This window comes from Sapajus apella, unplaced genomic scaffold, assembly GCF_009761245.1.
Source record: "Sapajus apella isolate SASKATOON/1434 unplaced genomic scaffold, GSC_monkey_1.0 scaffold138, whole genome shotgun sequence".
NCBI classification, from domain to species: domain Eukaryota; kingdom Metazoa; phylum Chordata; class Mammalia; order Primates; family Cebidae; genus Sapajus; species Sapajus apella.
Genome location: NW_022437078.1, coordinates 2,424,066 through 2,439,431, shown reverse-complemented (window position 1 = coordinate 2,439,431; position 15,366 = coordinate 2,424,066). Strand labels below are relative to the sequence as shown.

Below are 15,366 nucleotides of genomic sequence, written 5' to 3'. Positions count from 1 at the left end.
GATTTCTATCACATTTGAAGTTTTTGGTCTTAGCTATAATCCGATGAGGTGTTATGCCAAGGGATGCCTAACTTTGAGACCTGCATTCTTGGCTACCATACTGTCCTCCTACAACTCTGCCCAATAGATACATAGACCATCTCAACAGTGTTCTCCCAGAGAGTGAAGCCACAGCTTAATTATGTCCTAGCTTCTCTCCTATGCATCTGGAATATGCACCAACCTTGAGAGAACAGAAAACATGGTCGCTCAAATCACTGTCTACTTTCTTTGGTTCAGTTGAGAAACTCTCTTTAGAAAAACAGAGCGGACTAATGTAAACACATAGAAGTCAAAAGGTGGGGTCAATGAATGAGGTGGATATGCCCTCTCAAAAGAACAGGAGCTGACCAGAGGGCACCAGCCGCTGTGCCCAAGAAATCAGATCGGGGATGCCCATCTTCAGCTTTTTCTAGAAGATCTAGACATCTAGACTTTTATAAGGTATCTTAGGATGTTTAAATGTGTAACTAATTAAAGAAAAAACAATACTTTGTGAGCCAAAATGTACCTATAGTCCAAACCTTTGGGTTGCCAGTTTATGACCTGCTTTTTGGATCAGCAGCCTGGAAACATCAGAGAGAGAGAGAGAGATGGGGACACAAAAGGTCTCAGCCAATGTTAGGAGTTAAGCTTTCTCATTACTTGGTAAAAATTATGCTCTCCAGACGCTGGCCTATTACCAATATTCCTGACCCCTGAGGGAAGCAGATAAGGACTTTGGTAAGCACACACTGAAAAAGTAACAAAAAGAATGTTGCAAGGGTGAATGGAACCCAATAAAGAAAGAGAAGGAAAGGGCTAGAAAGATTACAGAACAAGAGAGAGGAGAGAAGTCAACCATAGGTAACAACAGGAATGAAAGGAACACAGCGTGGCTCTGTTTTCCGCTGTCCTTACCCTAGAGCAGTCTTCTTTCATTGGATACACAGCACTGATACCACAACCTCAATCAGGGTTAGTACAAGATGTGGTCGAATGATTCATTTAGAGAGAGGAGTTTACCCTGATATTTATTTACTCTGAACTCGATGAAAATAGTTTCAGTGGCTGAATACGTCAACTCCAGCAAGTAACAGCAGGGTTTCCAGGCATTCACAATATATTATTATTATTTAGAAGTCCAGAGAGTCTGATCCTATCACACTGGCAAGGAAAAGTGGTCTGAACAAGGAGGGGGTTTCTAATCCCTGGCAATATAGTTTTTATCAGGGAATTGTGCTTGCTCTAATAGGTGCCATTGCTTTACAGTGAAAAAGAAGAATAAAGTGATTGCATCCCTATCCTCCTACACAGCCTGGGCTCCATCAATACAACCACCAGCAAAGCTTTCTGAGCAAACCAATCTCACAGGATTTATATACTTAGTGAACCATGGTGACATGTTTCTCCCGAGTCCTACAGACCTGTCTGAGAGGCAGGTCAGAGGCTACAGCTTACATGGTTTTCTTTCTATGAGGCACTTCACACTCGGCAACAGGAATTTGAAACAATGTTGAAGACCTTTCTGTGTGGCAAACGAAAGTGAAACAAAGGGAAATGCATACCTCTAGAGAAATTTGGGCAACATAGGAAAAGCAAACCAGACAATTCAGAGTAAAACATCCTCTCCTCTGCTGGTTGTCTCAATTCTTCATTTTACCTTGATCTGCCTATTTCACTCTTTGTTGATTTGTCTGGGGCTATCTCAGTTCATCTGAACCATATGTATTAATATGTCTGACATATTTAAGTGATTACTGTGTACAAAGGACAATGCTAAGCACATTATCTGTACAATCTCTCAACACCCCATGAGGTAGATACTTTTATCATGTCCATTTTAGAGATTAGAACATTGGGACACATTTGGAGACAATGTAACTTGTCTAAGGCCTCACAGCCAGGATCCCAGTCTGTGTTTGACTCAGATCCAGAGCTCAGTGTACAATATAAACATTTTTCTTCCACCTCAAGATGATCCCACCTTCCATTTTTTCTTTCTTACTATTCTCCCTTTCCCTACAATCAATCACCTCTCTGGTTCACAAATGTATGGAGTCCTCACCATGGAATGTGCATTGTTCAGACGACTAAGGTGAGTTCAAGGAGCCACCGTTTTTGCCGGGAGAAGGCTCAAGGAAATATGTTCAGAGAAGAGTGTAGAAAGAGTCCAGGAAAAAATGGAGAAACGGTGAAATGACTCAAACACGCGGCCTTAAGGGAGACAGATGAAGAGTTGTTCTTAATGAAAAGGAAGAACCTCAGGATTACAAAAATCATAGGTTGTGAAAACAGAAAAACATTCAGGGGTATCAGATCATCTTACAGACGGGAAACGTGAGATCTGAAGATGAACGGGGCCAGGACCTGACCTAAGAATTCTGACCACCTCTACCTTCCTCCTCTCTCAACCCCACTTCTGCCCCCGGTACCAGCGCGTTCCTCAGACATAGCTTAGGAAACTATCCAAGATGCTCGAAACCAGAAGCGTTTCTGACTTCAGATTTTTTTTGGATTTTGGAATATTTGCATTATACTTCCCATTGAGTATTCCAAATCTGAAAACCAAAAATCTGAAATGTTCCAATAAATATTTCCTTTGAGCATCATGTCAGCGCTCAAAAAGTTTCAAACTGTGGAACATTTCAGAGTTCAGATTTTTGGATTTGGGACAGTCAACACATGTACAGCCAACAATGTAGTATGTGTCCTTGGAGATGTTTTAAAATGAAAAAGTAGAATTAAAGAGATGTTTTCATCAGAATAAGGCATATATAACACTTTGTTCTCTCTTTCTGAAGTTTATGTTAGTAATAAAATGACCATGCGCAGGACCTTGAACAAGCTTTGCTCCCTGGAATTACTCACCATCTCCACCTGGTCCCTTCACTCAACACTCCCGGCAGTAATGTCTCTGCAAGGAACAAATATGGGTTAAAAATAAAGCCTTAAGAACTTGCCCCCTCCTTGCCTAGGAAATCTGAACCCTCAGGCAATGCCATTCTTACAAAATGTGCTTTCTGATTACTTCCAGAAGGCAGGGCAGGCTGACCCTGCTGTCTCCTGTGGTGAAGTGGCTAAAACAATTCTCTTCACCAAGGCCACACAGTATCTGAACATTTCCAGTCCAACAATCAGTGCCTGGTGGCTTTGGCTGTTTCTAATACGTGTGTTTCATTCCTGTGCCAAGGGGTCCTCCCTCCACACTCACTGCCCAGTCTGTGACATGGCCACTTCTCTCCCTTCACTGCCTCCGCCTCTGCCCTGGATTTCTTCCTCTGTATCCTTCCCCTTTCTTCTGCTTGCTTTTTCCTCTTCAAATGTCAAGAGAGCTTGACTTTTCCCTACTTTACTTCCAAAAAAAGAGAGAAACTATTAAAGAGTTTCTACCAAGTTTCTGACACTGCTGTTTATAATCCTGCAGCCTGGAGTTGCTATTTCACTCCTGTTCTGCTCAATGCTTGACGTACGCTAAATTTAGAGGAGAATGACACTCAAGCTCACGGAAGGCTCCCGTTTTCATTGGCAATGGGCTTGGCTATGGTTCATGCCATTTCCTAATCTGTCTTGGCATTTTGCTCACTTATTAGGCACTTTAGAGAAAAAAAAAAAAAAAGTAAGATCACAGTCCGTCCTGATTTCTACACCCCCTTCCTTTCCTGAAGTCCTGTGGTCCCCAAGCCCTCCCCACACCACCTCAACACAAAGACGAAATTAATAAGGAAAATGTTCATGAGCTATCTCTCAGAATAAAGATATCCTGCTGCCAGTCATGTCCCAGTTCTCTTCTCCAAGTACAACACAGTGGAGGAAGAAAGGAAATTGCTGGCTGAAAATCCTGACCTTCTACCAATAGGACAGAAAATGTGCCTACTCATTCTGGGTCCTGTGCAGAGGAAGAAATGAGAAACAGCGGCTCTCCACTTTTTTTCAGGATTAACCTTACGCTCTTTTATTAGTTACTTGTTTAAAGATTGTAAGACACAAGTAAACGCACACCTGTTGTCACAGGGATCCACCCTAAGAGGTCTAGTCCCTCTTCAGCTACTCAAGAAGTATCCAAGATTCCATTCATTCATCTGTCTCCCCAACCAGACTCCTGGCCAAGCCCCTTTCAGAAAAAAACAATGTTGTCACAGGTTGCGGGGCTAGTCATCTTAAAGCGGTTGTAAGGTTTAGCTCGGCTTTGCCTGGACCAAACCAGTCTCTCAAAGACAATGACATTGTACTGTGTGTTTTCTAAATGCTGTACAGAAAACAAGGTATAGCTTTCCTAGGAGAGCAAAAAAATCTATATTGCAACAGAGTTGATAAGGAAGAACCAAAACTGAAGAGGAAAACTGAGATCCCTGTTGTGCTGAAAATTTTTTAAACTTTGATTTTTTATAAAAAGCTCCCTTTTTCAGTAAGGTGTGAAATAAAACCAAGTGATCAATGAAATAAGATTCACACCATTATGTCTCTGTCCTTTAAGAAGAATTTTGAGTAAACTGCCATTTTCTGTTACTTTTTTTATCTATGTTTCCTAAAATACAGAAGTACTTTTTGAGAGTAAAACTGCAAATTACTTCAAGTGAGAAAATTGGAAATGATTATAGAAACAGAATTACAAATGTTGATCCAGCATACTTCTAGGCAAATATATCACTGACAATCAAATCCCAGATAAGGACAGTCAAACTCCCGATAAAAGATTTTAGAAACCCATACACACATATCTGTTTCGACAGTCTGAGAGTGTTGTCCAACATAGAAACTTCAAACTCTGATTCCCTCCTAAAATCAGAGCCATTTTCTGCTAAAGAAAAAAAAGAGAGAAAAGAAAAACCTCCCCCTCTTAAAACTCTTGCGAAGCAAAGTATACAGACAGTTTCATCTAAAATTATCTTCCTTGCCAGTGAACGGTCCTTCCACGCAGAAAGGAAAAGTTACAGATGGTTGGAGCAGGGTGACAACGTAAGGATTTCACATACTTCTCCTTACACAATAATGTTGCCAGCTAAATCCTAACTTAGAAAAAAAGTCGCTCTGCACTGCTGAAAATCAGACCTTAAAGGGGGAAAAGCACAGATGAGAGCCCCATACCAATTGTTGACATGACCGAGTTGTAACTTGCTAATTCACACACACACACACACACACACACATTAAAAACTCGGAGTGCCTGCAAACACAGCAGGCAAACAGCTTAGAGAGTGAACAGAGGCGTGCAGAGGCAAGGACTGAACGGTACCCTACCTCTCCTGTCCGGCTCACACACTGGCCGATGAAAACCGCTGGCGATCCCAGGGCGTGCTGAGCAGCTCTGAAGGAGGTGGCCACTCGGCCCGCGGAGCGTGAGCAGGCCCAGCCTGTGCTCAGAAGCTGCCCCAGTCAGATTTTCCAACTGCAGAACTGCAGCCAAGTCCCTGCCCATGCCTGAAGAATTTCCTGAACAGCATTCCCGTTCTTTTTCTGACTGCTTTGAAACCGTACTCTGTACTTCAATATGGCTTTGTCAGACCGACTCACAGCTACTGGGCTGTCTCCAGCTATCAATGGGAAACACATGTGTCAAGCACAGGCTCACTCCCCTGCGGCAGCGCTCATGGTGTCTGCCGGGCTCATACTCACAACCAGAAAGGAAACTGCTTCTACCACCAATTCCGATTTTGCAGCCATCCTCCACACAGCCTCTGCTCTGTAGTGCTAGATGCTGGAGATAAGCCCTCTCTTCTGCTCAACACTGCCCCTTTTTCACTTGCTCCTTACACTTGAGTCCCCAGCTGACCCCTGTCAGCCCCCTGAGCTCTTGCCAGCCTTGATAACAAGCTTATTACAGCTGAGAGACGTAAATTCTAATTTGATCTCCCTACCTGCCGCTTCCTAAGTCTTTGCTCAAAATTTGAGTTGCTGGAGGGGGAGCAATATTTTTAGCATTTCCAGACGAGTACAGTTCTTCCGAGTTGTCCCCTCAACCTGATATGTATATCTCTGGCTGCAGTAACTAAAAATAATGCAATTATTTTTTAGGCACTTTTGTTGCTCTCTGCTCTGTAACTGTGCTGGTCCAAAAATGTAACATTTTATAGGCTGTTGCAATGTGTGTTATGGTTATGAGAAATAGAAAAATGTACTTTGAATCAGAATGTGTCCTAATTCTGTGCACCTGGATTATTTCTGGATGACACTCCCTCAAGATGCCCGGCATACATAGATTCAGCTGGATTTTGGGCTCTACCTTTGACATTTTCCCTTTAAGTGCAACAAGAGGAAATCTCAAAATAGGAGGACACCCCTCTTCTCCCACACTGAAAACCCCCCCTATGTAAAGAGGCAGAGCTAAGTTGTCAAGGTAACACTGTAGAAAAGCGGTGATTTTAAGAGAGGAGCATTTGTTTTGAACTGTTTCTTTTTTCTGTTTTTGGTATTAACATTTTACTTCCAAAAATCACATCCCATTAGCAACTTATTCAAAAGAACTGGCTTGCCTGATTGTAAGTGTTGTATGTTCTCGAGCGGATGTTGTAGATTCAGCGGGGTCTTGAACTTAGCATCAAATTACAGTGGACATTTTCAGCAGGATTAGTTTTTTGTCTTGGGAAGCAGTGGTGGGGGTGCGTGGGAGGTGCTTGTACATATCTAAGGTCAGGATGCAATTACGGAGTCAGATCTTTGGAGCTGGAAGACACCCCAAAGATCATCCAATCCAAATTAGTTTCTACCCTTTATTTTACAGAGGGAAGTAGAGGCCCAGACAGATGAGATGACTTGTCCAGGGTTTTAAAGACAGTTAATACCAGAGCTGAAGCTAGAAATGGGATTAGTGCTCTCTTTCTTTTATTGTACTTTAAGTTCTGGGGTACATGAGCAGATCTTGCAGGACTGTTGCATAGGTACACACGTCATGGTGGTTTGCTGTCTCTATTCCTCCGTCACCTACATCAGGCATTTCTCCCAGTGTTATCCCTTCCCAACCTCCCCGCACCCTGCTGTCCCTCCTTTAGTCCCCCATCCCCCAACAGACCCCAGTGTGTGATACCCCCCTCCCTGTGTCCGTGTGTTCTCGTTGTTCAACACCCACCTATGAGTGAGAACATGCAGTGTTTGATTTTCTGTTCTTGTGTCAGTTTGCTGAGAATGATGATTTCCAGGTTCATCCATGTATCTACAAAGGACACAAACTCATCGTTTTTTATGGCTGCGTAGTATTCTGTGGTGTATATGTGCCACATTTTCTTTGTCCAGTATATCACTGCTGGGCATTTGGGTTGGTTCCAGGTCTTTGCTATTGTAAACAGTGCCACAATGAACATACATGTGCATGTGTCTTTATAATAGAACGATTTATAATCCTTTGGGTATATATCCAGTAATATGATTGCTAGGTCAAATGGAATTTCTATTTCTAGATCCTTGAGGAATCTCCACACTGTCTTCCACAATGGTTGAACTAATTTACACTCCCATCAACAGTGTAAAAATGTTCCTATTTCTCTACATCGTCTCTAGCATCTGTTGTCTCCAGATTTTTTAATGATCACCATTCTAACTGGCATGCTCTCTTTTTCTATGTGCTTTCTCTACTGCAGCATAATTTGGGAAGGTGATATCATCTAGCCTTATAATCAGATGGCCTGGGTCTAATCTTAGCTCTGCATCTTACTGGCTATAAACCCTGATCAGCTTTCTTAACCTCTCTCCGTCTGTTTCTGCATCTGTGAATGGGAATAATAGAACCCACCTATAGAATTGTTAAGGATTCAGTGAGATAATCTATGTAAACTATTTATTACTGCCTACAAATACATTTCGGTTTACTTTATTTTTAATGGAGCAAAAGCCAAACCTTTTCTCTAACCTATAAGCAAAATTGTACTCTGTCATCTAATGTGAGTTCTATAGTAAAGTATTTGAGTGGCTAGTTTGTTGCTGCTTTAACTTTATGTAATAGGGGCCTATCACCGTAAACTTGGAGAACCGTCCTGAAGCCTTATTGGAACATTAAGCCAGCCACACAGCTACTTTCCATTTATTCCCTAAACTTAATACTGAAGTTCTTTCCTTGAGATTAACTCACAGAAAAGAAAAACAGCGAGATCAAATCCGCAGTCAGTTACAGGAGGCTGAACAAAGCGCCATTCTAGGGAACTGGCCTTTCTCTTTATACCTTAAGAGCTCAAAATTACCACTCTATAAATAGAAGACTATTAACAATTGCAACGTCCATGTTTGGAAACTGCAACATCCCAAATTAACAACAATAGCCAAATAAAATCCCACAAGCTGAGGAAGAAATCTTTCTGAGAAAATAGCTGCTACAAATTCTAAAGAATCAGATTTCTCCGTGGGGTTCCACAGCCTCTGTCTTAGAGCCAGTGGTAGCAAATGGCTAAGGAACCGCTTATTGTTTGTTATTCACGTTTTGTGCCCAGCTTCTTTTGGGGGAAACAAAGAAATTTTAAAAAGTCGAAGAAGTTAATTTTGAATGTTCTGGTTACCAGTTAGAAAAAAAAAAAAAAGCGACAACAGAAAAACTGAAGCTCGGACTTAGCTCTAATCAATGATGTTATGATTCATGAGGCCCTGCGCCCGTGCCTCCCCAAAGACCTGCTATATGGCTCATTTCAGTGTGGACATCTGGAGAGACCTCAGTCTGAGACCCAGCTTTATTACTGCTAGCTAGAAAATCCTGAAAACTTACTTAATTCTTCTAATATTAAGAAACATCATGAAAAACTTGAAAAAGAAAGCCAAAAGGTAGTTATGTTTTTATTTTTTCAGTATCACGTGGGAATTGCTTAACAGGCTCTCTCAAGAATTTAAGGGGAATGTCATTTGTTGAACTTAGTTTGCTACTGAAAAAGGTTTCCACATTTAGTATAGGTACATGCTAACTTGGAGACTTTTATCCAATAAAGATGCAAATAATTTCTTTTCAGTAGAGAAAATGACCTCAAATGTGATAATTTATTGCCCTTCAGGACATTACCAGTCTTATACCCAAGGTAGCGATCTCTGCTAACATCCCTATGTTAACAAACCTATAAATAAGGAGCTCCTCAGATGTTATTGGAAACAGTCTTACCATCACACCAATTCCTCTATTGAGGAGTCACACAAAATGTCTGATGTATCTTCATTTCATATTTACACATCGTGTTTTTAACTTGTTAAAAATTATAATTTGACAGTTTCATTCTTTTCACCTATATGATGAATGTTTTGAATATTATGTGAGACAATGTGTGACAAGCACTTAGCAAAATGCATGTCACACAGAAAATGATCAAACTATGTAAGCACAACTAGTATATAATACAATAGGACTGTACTTGGTTCTCAGTTTTGCAAAGGACTCCTCATGAGTCTCCTTCCTATCACACCGTTTTTATCCTTAGCATTAGATTCCTGAATCCCCTCTACAATGGCTGCTCCTGCTGAAATCCTTCCATATGTGGTGACCTCTTTGCTTCTCAGACTTCTACTTTTAATATTCTAAAATTACAACTAAAATATGTCTCCCTATAACACATTCTATGACTGCTAATCACAGAAGTTGGCTAAAAATTATAATCTTGAAGATCATGTGAACCAAAAAACTCATTCTTCACTTGAACATAAACTCCACAAGGGCAAGGATTTTTGTCTACCTCATTTTCTGTCATTTCTCCAATGCCTAGGATGGGTATATCATAGACCCTCATTTTTACCCATTGAATAAATAACATATTTTGACTTACTTGAAAACTGAGATTCCTACAACATCCTTTTCAAAAGGTATTTTGACTGTAGATTAAACATATCTGGAGCTACTGGACCATTCCTCTCCATTGTGGTTTAGATTGCCTTTGTCACCTGGCTGGCTTCTTTCCTGGGAATATTTCAGTTTCCTTAATTTCCTCCTTGAGTGAGGTGCTGAGAAGTGAACAAAATTTGCAGGCATACTGGGTCTAATGCAAAGAGAGCAGGAACTCCCTCTCTCATTCAGAAACCGTACTTCTATTGGTGCGATCCATGAACATATTAGGTTTGGAGAAAATAATTTGGAATCACACTGTGTCAAGTCAGCTTGGACACTCTACTACAGGCACTAGTATTAACGTCATCTCTCACATCATTTATATCTATGATTTTGAAGCCTAGATTTATGTTAGAATCATCTGGTATAGCTTTTAAGATGACTAGAGCCAGGGTCCCACCCCAGAGGTTTGGATTCTATTAGAATCACATGGCCGCCAGGCAACAGTATTTTTTAATCCTCTCAGATAATTCTAATATGAGCCAGACTTAAGAATTACTAAGTTACAGGATCTGTTTTTTTTTTTTTTTAGGTGGAGTCTCACTTTGTCACCCAGGCTGGAGTGCAGTGGCGTGATCTTGGCTCACTGCAATCTCCGCCTCCCAGGTTCAAGCGATTCTCCTGCCTCAGCCTCCTGAGTAGCTGGGATTATAGGCACACACATCATGCCTGCCTAATTTTTGTATTTTTAATAGAGACAGGGTTTTATCATGTTGGCCAGGCTAGTCTTGAACTCCTGACCTTGTGATCTGCCCTCCTTGACCTCCCAAAGTGCTGGGATTACAGGTGTGAACCACTGCACCCATCTATTACAGGATCTTTTAAAACATAAACCTGATTGTGCCACTCCATGACTTCCAGTCTTTAAATGGCTGACCATTGCCTAAAAGAGAATAGCAGTAACCTCAACCGGTCCCTCACACATTTCCTGAGCCTCATCTGCTGCCACTCCCTCATTCTTCTAATCCCTCAAATAAATCATGTATCTTTCCACTTTAGGAGCTTGAAGGAAAGCTGTTCTCACCTTCTGAACAGACTTTACTGTTTTCTAGAAATTGCCCTCACTTTTTTCATGCAGTTAACTCTTATTTGGCCTTCAAATTTAACCTCCACTATCACTTCCTCTAGAATTCATTTCACCCTGAACCCTAAGACCCAACAGTCCCGTGTTATATAAGCCTATCGACTAAAACTTATTTTAGTTGTATATACATATTTGTATTGTTATCTGATTTATGTCAATCTTTCCTGAAAGACAATGAATATTCTCCATGAGGGCAGAGACCTGGCCTGCTTTCTGCAGGTTGTGTCCTATTCCTTACACCGTGCCTAGCTTGTAGGAAGTGCACAATAGATATTTTTAAGTAATCAAATGTAGTTTTTTAATAAAAAATCCAAGTACAGGAATATGCATATAACCCAACTTTCTATATCTTGACTTTTTAGATTTCATTTCCTCTTTCTGACCTGCCAAAATAGTGTATTGTACTAGGAAACTAAGTTGTCTCATAAGATATAAAAAGACTCTTGTTAGAAATTAGCAAGTCCGTTGTCAGGCAAAGCCTGTAGGGCCTGACGTACAAGCTAGGCTGTGAATATACGGAGTGTGGTCTGTTGTGCCACTGGCTTGGGGTGGAGGGTGGGATAGGTTGAGGTAATACAGTGAAGTCATATGGAGGCGCAGAGCAGCTACAGCAAAAGCCTGAAAAGAGGCATTCACCGGGACCCTTTTGGTTACAGCAGATAGAGCTCATTCAAATTAGCCTAAGGAAAAAAGGAGGTTGGGGGGAGAGATGTACTCAATCATAAAACTGTAAAGGCAAGAAGTGGATGTGAAGGCAGGACTGGGAGTAATAGTTGAAATATAATCAAGCCTCTAGGCTTCTCTTGGCTTCATCCCCAGTTTTGCTTTCTCCACTGGCTGGCAAGACACTGACTAGAAGTCACAAGCTCACTATCCCTGGGAAAATTGATCTTCTCCAGCTTGAGCCACATGCTTATCCATCCCAGAACAAATCTCTGTGACCAGGTGAATGGGGTCCTCATGCTGGTCCTATCTGGCTCCTATAACAACCCTGGAGGCAAAAAGAAAGGGTCACCTCCGTCTTACCAAAATGGCTGAGTAGGATTATTAGGAAATTGAGAAAAGGTGTTGGGTAAATTAAAGTATCATGTGAATTATAGATGACAAAATACCGAAGACTGACTTCAGCATCTTGCCCAGAGAAGGTAATTTATTTTTTATTTTTTTTAGAAATATTATGAGGCAATATTTAGGCAAAGCATAGAGAAGGTATTTATTCTATGAAAGCCCAAAACAGTTGAGTTAGACTTAAACTAATGGCAGATGATTAGGACAGTAACACGACGCCGGCCTTTCATCTGAGAGTTTATTTCATAAGTAATACCTGATGGGAAATGACACTCACTCTGCTTTGGCTCTTAAAAACAGAGTAAATCCAATGGTATTTTTCCATGGCCAAGGGCAAAATTATCTGACTGACTTTGAAGAGACATTATTGTGGAAGAAATCTGGACTAGGAAGTTTGGCCCAGTGACAAAATAGTGACCCAAACATTTTGAGGATATCTCTATTGGCCAGACACAGTGTCTAAGCTGAGCTGAAGTCATCTTCTGTTTTGGAAATTCAAATATATACATGGTACACAATGAGGGATTCTCAAGCTAAGTCGTTACATCCAGAAGGAACTCATACATTTGATAATTAATTTAATGTGATTAGTAAAGAAATGCATTACAAACATAACTTTTTAAAGGAAATTAATTAAAGAGCATGAAGCAAATACTGATATAGCTGAATTGATGGCTTCATGTATTCTGTTTCTTTTCAAAAAAAAACACTGACCAATTCTCTTAAAGTTCTTTCTGGTCCATAATTTCTCATTGCATTATAGCTTATGTAAGTAAGCTCTTGAAATACACATTTTTATTTGAAAATAAAATGTATTGATCAATAAAAGGAGGTTAGACTGCATGATAGGCACTCCGATATAGGCAGAAATAAATAAGACCTGTGCTTTAAAAATGCATAGCATCACTCATCTTTACTTTTACAATCATATCAGTGCTCAGTGGTATAAGAAACAACTGCTGGGAGCAGGAATTTCACACTAATGATAAACTTCTTGAATGAGGAGTGCTGGTTTGATACTAAAGGCCAAGCTTCAAAATCCGATCTTAAAACCCAACAATTGTACATACACATATGCACACATACACATGCAAATCAAAGGCTGCAAAGGCAAATAATTCAGCACTATGTATTTCAAATGATTTAATCTTTAGGAGGTATTTACTAGATATGTGAAAGAGACATAATTGGGCAAATCCCACAACTGGCAGTGTCTGGCACATAATAGTTGTTTCATAAATATTATTTCACTACTAATGAACATTGCTAGTAATTCCTGATATCCTTTCTGCAATACATTGCACAGAAAATAACTTTATATAATTTTAAAGTTCTCCTCAGATGGTTAGCTGTAGCATATTCTGATGTAGAAGGAAGTAATATGTCATTAACTCCAAACTTTTCATTACCTATATGAGACAATTGAAAACTGAAAAGAAGTGATATGGTCAAAATCACACAGACAGGTAATAGAGGAGAGTTGGACAAAAGAATGCCATTTTCTGATACCTAGCTGCCTTGTAGGGCAAAGACTGTGATTCTAGGAGATGATTCAAGATGCATTGTCTGGTTACCTACATCTCTCCTTACTTCTTCTTAAGCAATGAAGAAGTCCTTTTTAGGATTCATAAGTAGTAAGCTAATAAAAACTAAATGTAAATAGATAAGGCTATTAAAAAATTAAGACAGGAGTCCAAAAATAGAACGTTATCATTCCAAGTTAAAGGCAGGCGAAAATGGTCTCATTTGCCTTTACCCCTGCACTTAACAGATCAAGTGCTCATTAAATATCTGCTGGAATGAACTGAAGAAAAACATTCCTGCATCTTCAGTGGATTGTAGGGTTTAACGGTAAGGAATTTTCCCCAAGGCTTCCATTTTGATCAACTTCAACACAGTTTTAACATCCTGAGCCTCATCTCTCGTAATTAGCTGAAACTGTTAGAAGCAACAGACTGCGCCAATCTGGCTGAGCTACATTACATCATATCTTAGGATGCAGTGCTGATACAATAGATGCAAAGGAATATATTTCATGTAAAATGCACTTAAGGGCTTCAGTGGCATGCCCTGCTTCTCCCCACCAAAAAGCAGGAAGAAATGGACAAAAACAGAAATATAAAAACAGAGAGAGACAGACTGGCTACTTGATGAGCATATTATACTCCAACTCAGCTATGCTGTACATCTAATGAAAGAAGATGGCAGCCAAGAGGTCATCCATGAGGCCAGGCATGGTGACTCATGCCTGTAATCCTGGCACTTTGGGAGGCTGAGGCAGACGAATCACCTGAGGTCAGGAATTCGAGACCAACCTAGCCAACAAGGTGAAACCCTGTTTCTACTAAAAATACAAAAATGAGCCAGTCAAGGTGACATGTGCCTGTAATCCCAGCTACTCAGGAGGCTGAGGCAGGAGAATCACTTGAACCAGAGAGGCAGAGGTTGCAGTGAGCTAAGATCATACCACTGCATGCCATCCAGCTTGGGTGACAGAGTGAGACTTCATCTAAAAAAAAAAAAATAAGTCATCCATGGATGCATAGAAGAAATTAGAGCCATGAAAAAGTAGGAAGAGTTCATTCCAGGGATTGGATATATGATATATACAAAACAGCGTCCTTATCCTCAAGGTACTTACAAGACTTTGTGGGGAGGACTTTCACTGTCTCTAGTACCACTGACAAAATTATGCCTGTTGGGCTGACTTAACCTGCTGTCATTAAGGAATCCTTTTTCTCTGACTCTCCTTTTTCTCAGTTTAAATGCATTAATCATCCTTTTCATTATGTTCCTTCTTGTCGTGTAGATCTTCTTGGAGGAGAGAAGATGTAGCTATTCCTATGCATGTAGTACTGTTTCTCATGAAAAATTTAAAAATGACATTTCTAATTTAGACATCAATCTCATGAAGTTGGCTAATGTCTGAGTCTATCATTGAGAGATAGAACCTCTCTTGTTGAGTTAATAGAATCAGCTTTCTAAGTCTGTTCACTGAACTTGTGAAAGACATTCTGTGAGAACTCCATGGAAAGAGACTTGCTCATGAATAACTACTATAATATCTTTAAATTCTCAGACACAGAATGTAGAATAATGAATTAGTAAGGGTTTACAGTTAGATAAGTGGGTTAATTCTTTATCCATGCAATGTGTCATATTTATAAGAGACCATGGGTACTGAGCCACTTGATTTCATCCTCTCACTGAGATCGTAACATATATCAATATTTTATCCCAAAGAAACACTTAAAAATTCTATGATTAGAAGAGCCACAGGAATACTGGAGCTCAATGTAAAAGGTGAAGTCAAACTTCAGTTTGTAGTGACATGATTAGCATCAGTACAATTTCTGCTTTTTAAGAGCAAAATCAAAATATAGAACATTTCCACACTGAAAAACTGTAATTG

At 40.2% G+C, this 15,366-nt stretch overlaps 1 protein-coding gene across 6 annotated transcripts in view; it reads right to left on the bottom strand.

The window, feature by feature from the left end:
• Positions 1 to 15,366, bottom strand: part of SGCD (sarcoglycan delta) — a 649,492-nt gene that overhangs the window by 430,855 nt on the left and 203,271 nt on the right. The window contains exons 1-2 of one of the 6 annotated variants that reach the window (XM_032263789.1): positions 5,260 to 5,877; positions 2,890 to 2,935 (exon numbers count right to left, since the gene is read on the bottom strand). The exons of 2 other annotated variants lie outside the window; for them this stretch is intronic. In XM_032263789.1, coding sequence (XP_032119680.1) covers positions 2,890 to 2,892 — 3 coding nt within the window. In that variant the 5' untranslated portion in view covers positions 2,893 to 2,935; positions 5,260 to 5,877. Of the gene's footprint in view, positions 1 to 2,889; positions 2,936 to 5,259; positions 5,879 to 15,366 lie in introns of those variants that run through there. 3 more of the 6 variants (XM_032263790.1, XM_032263791.1, XM_032263792.1) reach the window with 3 other exon arrangements.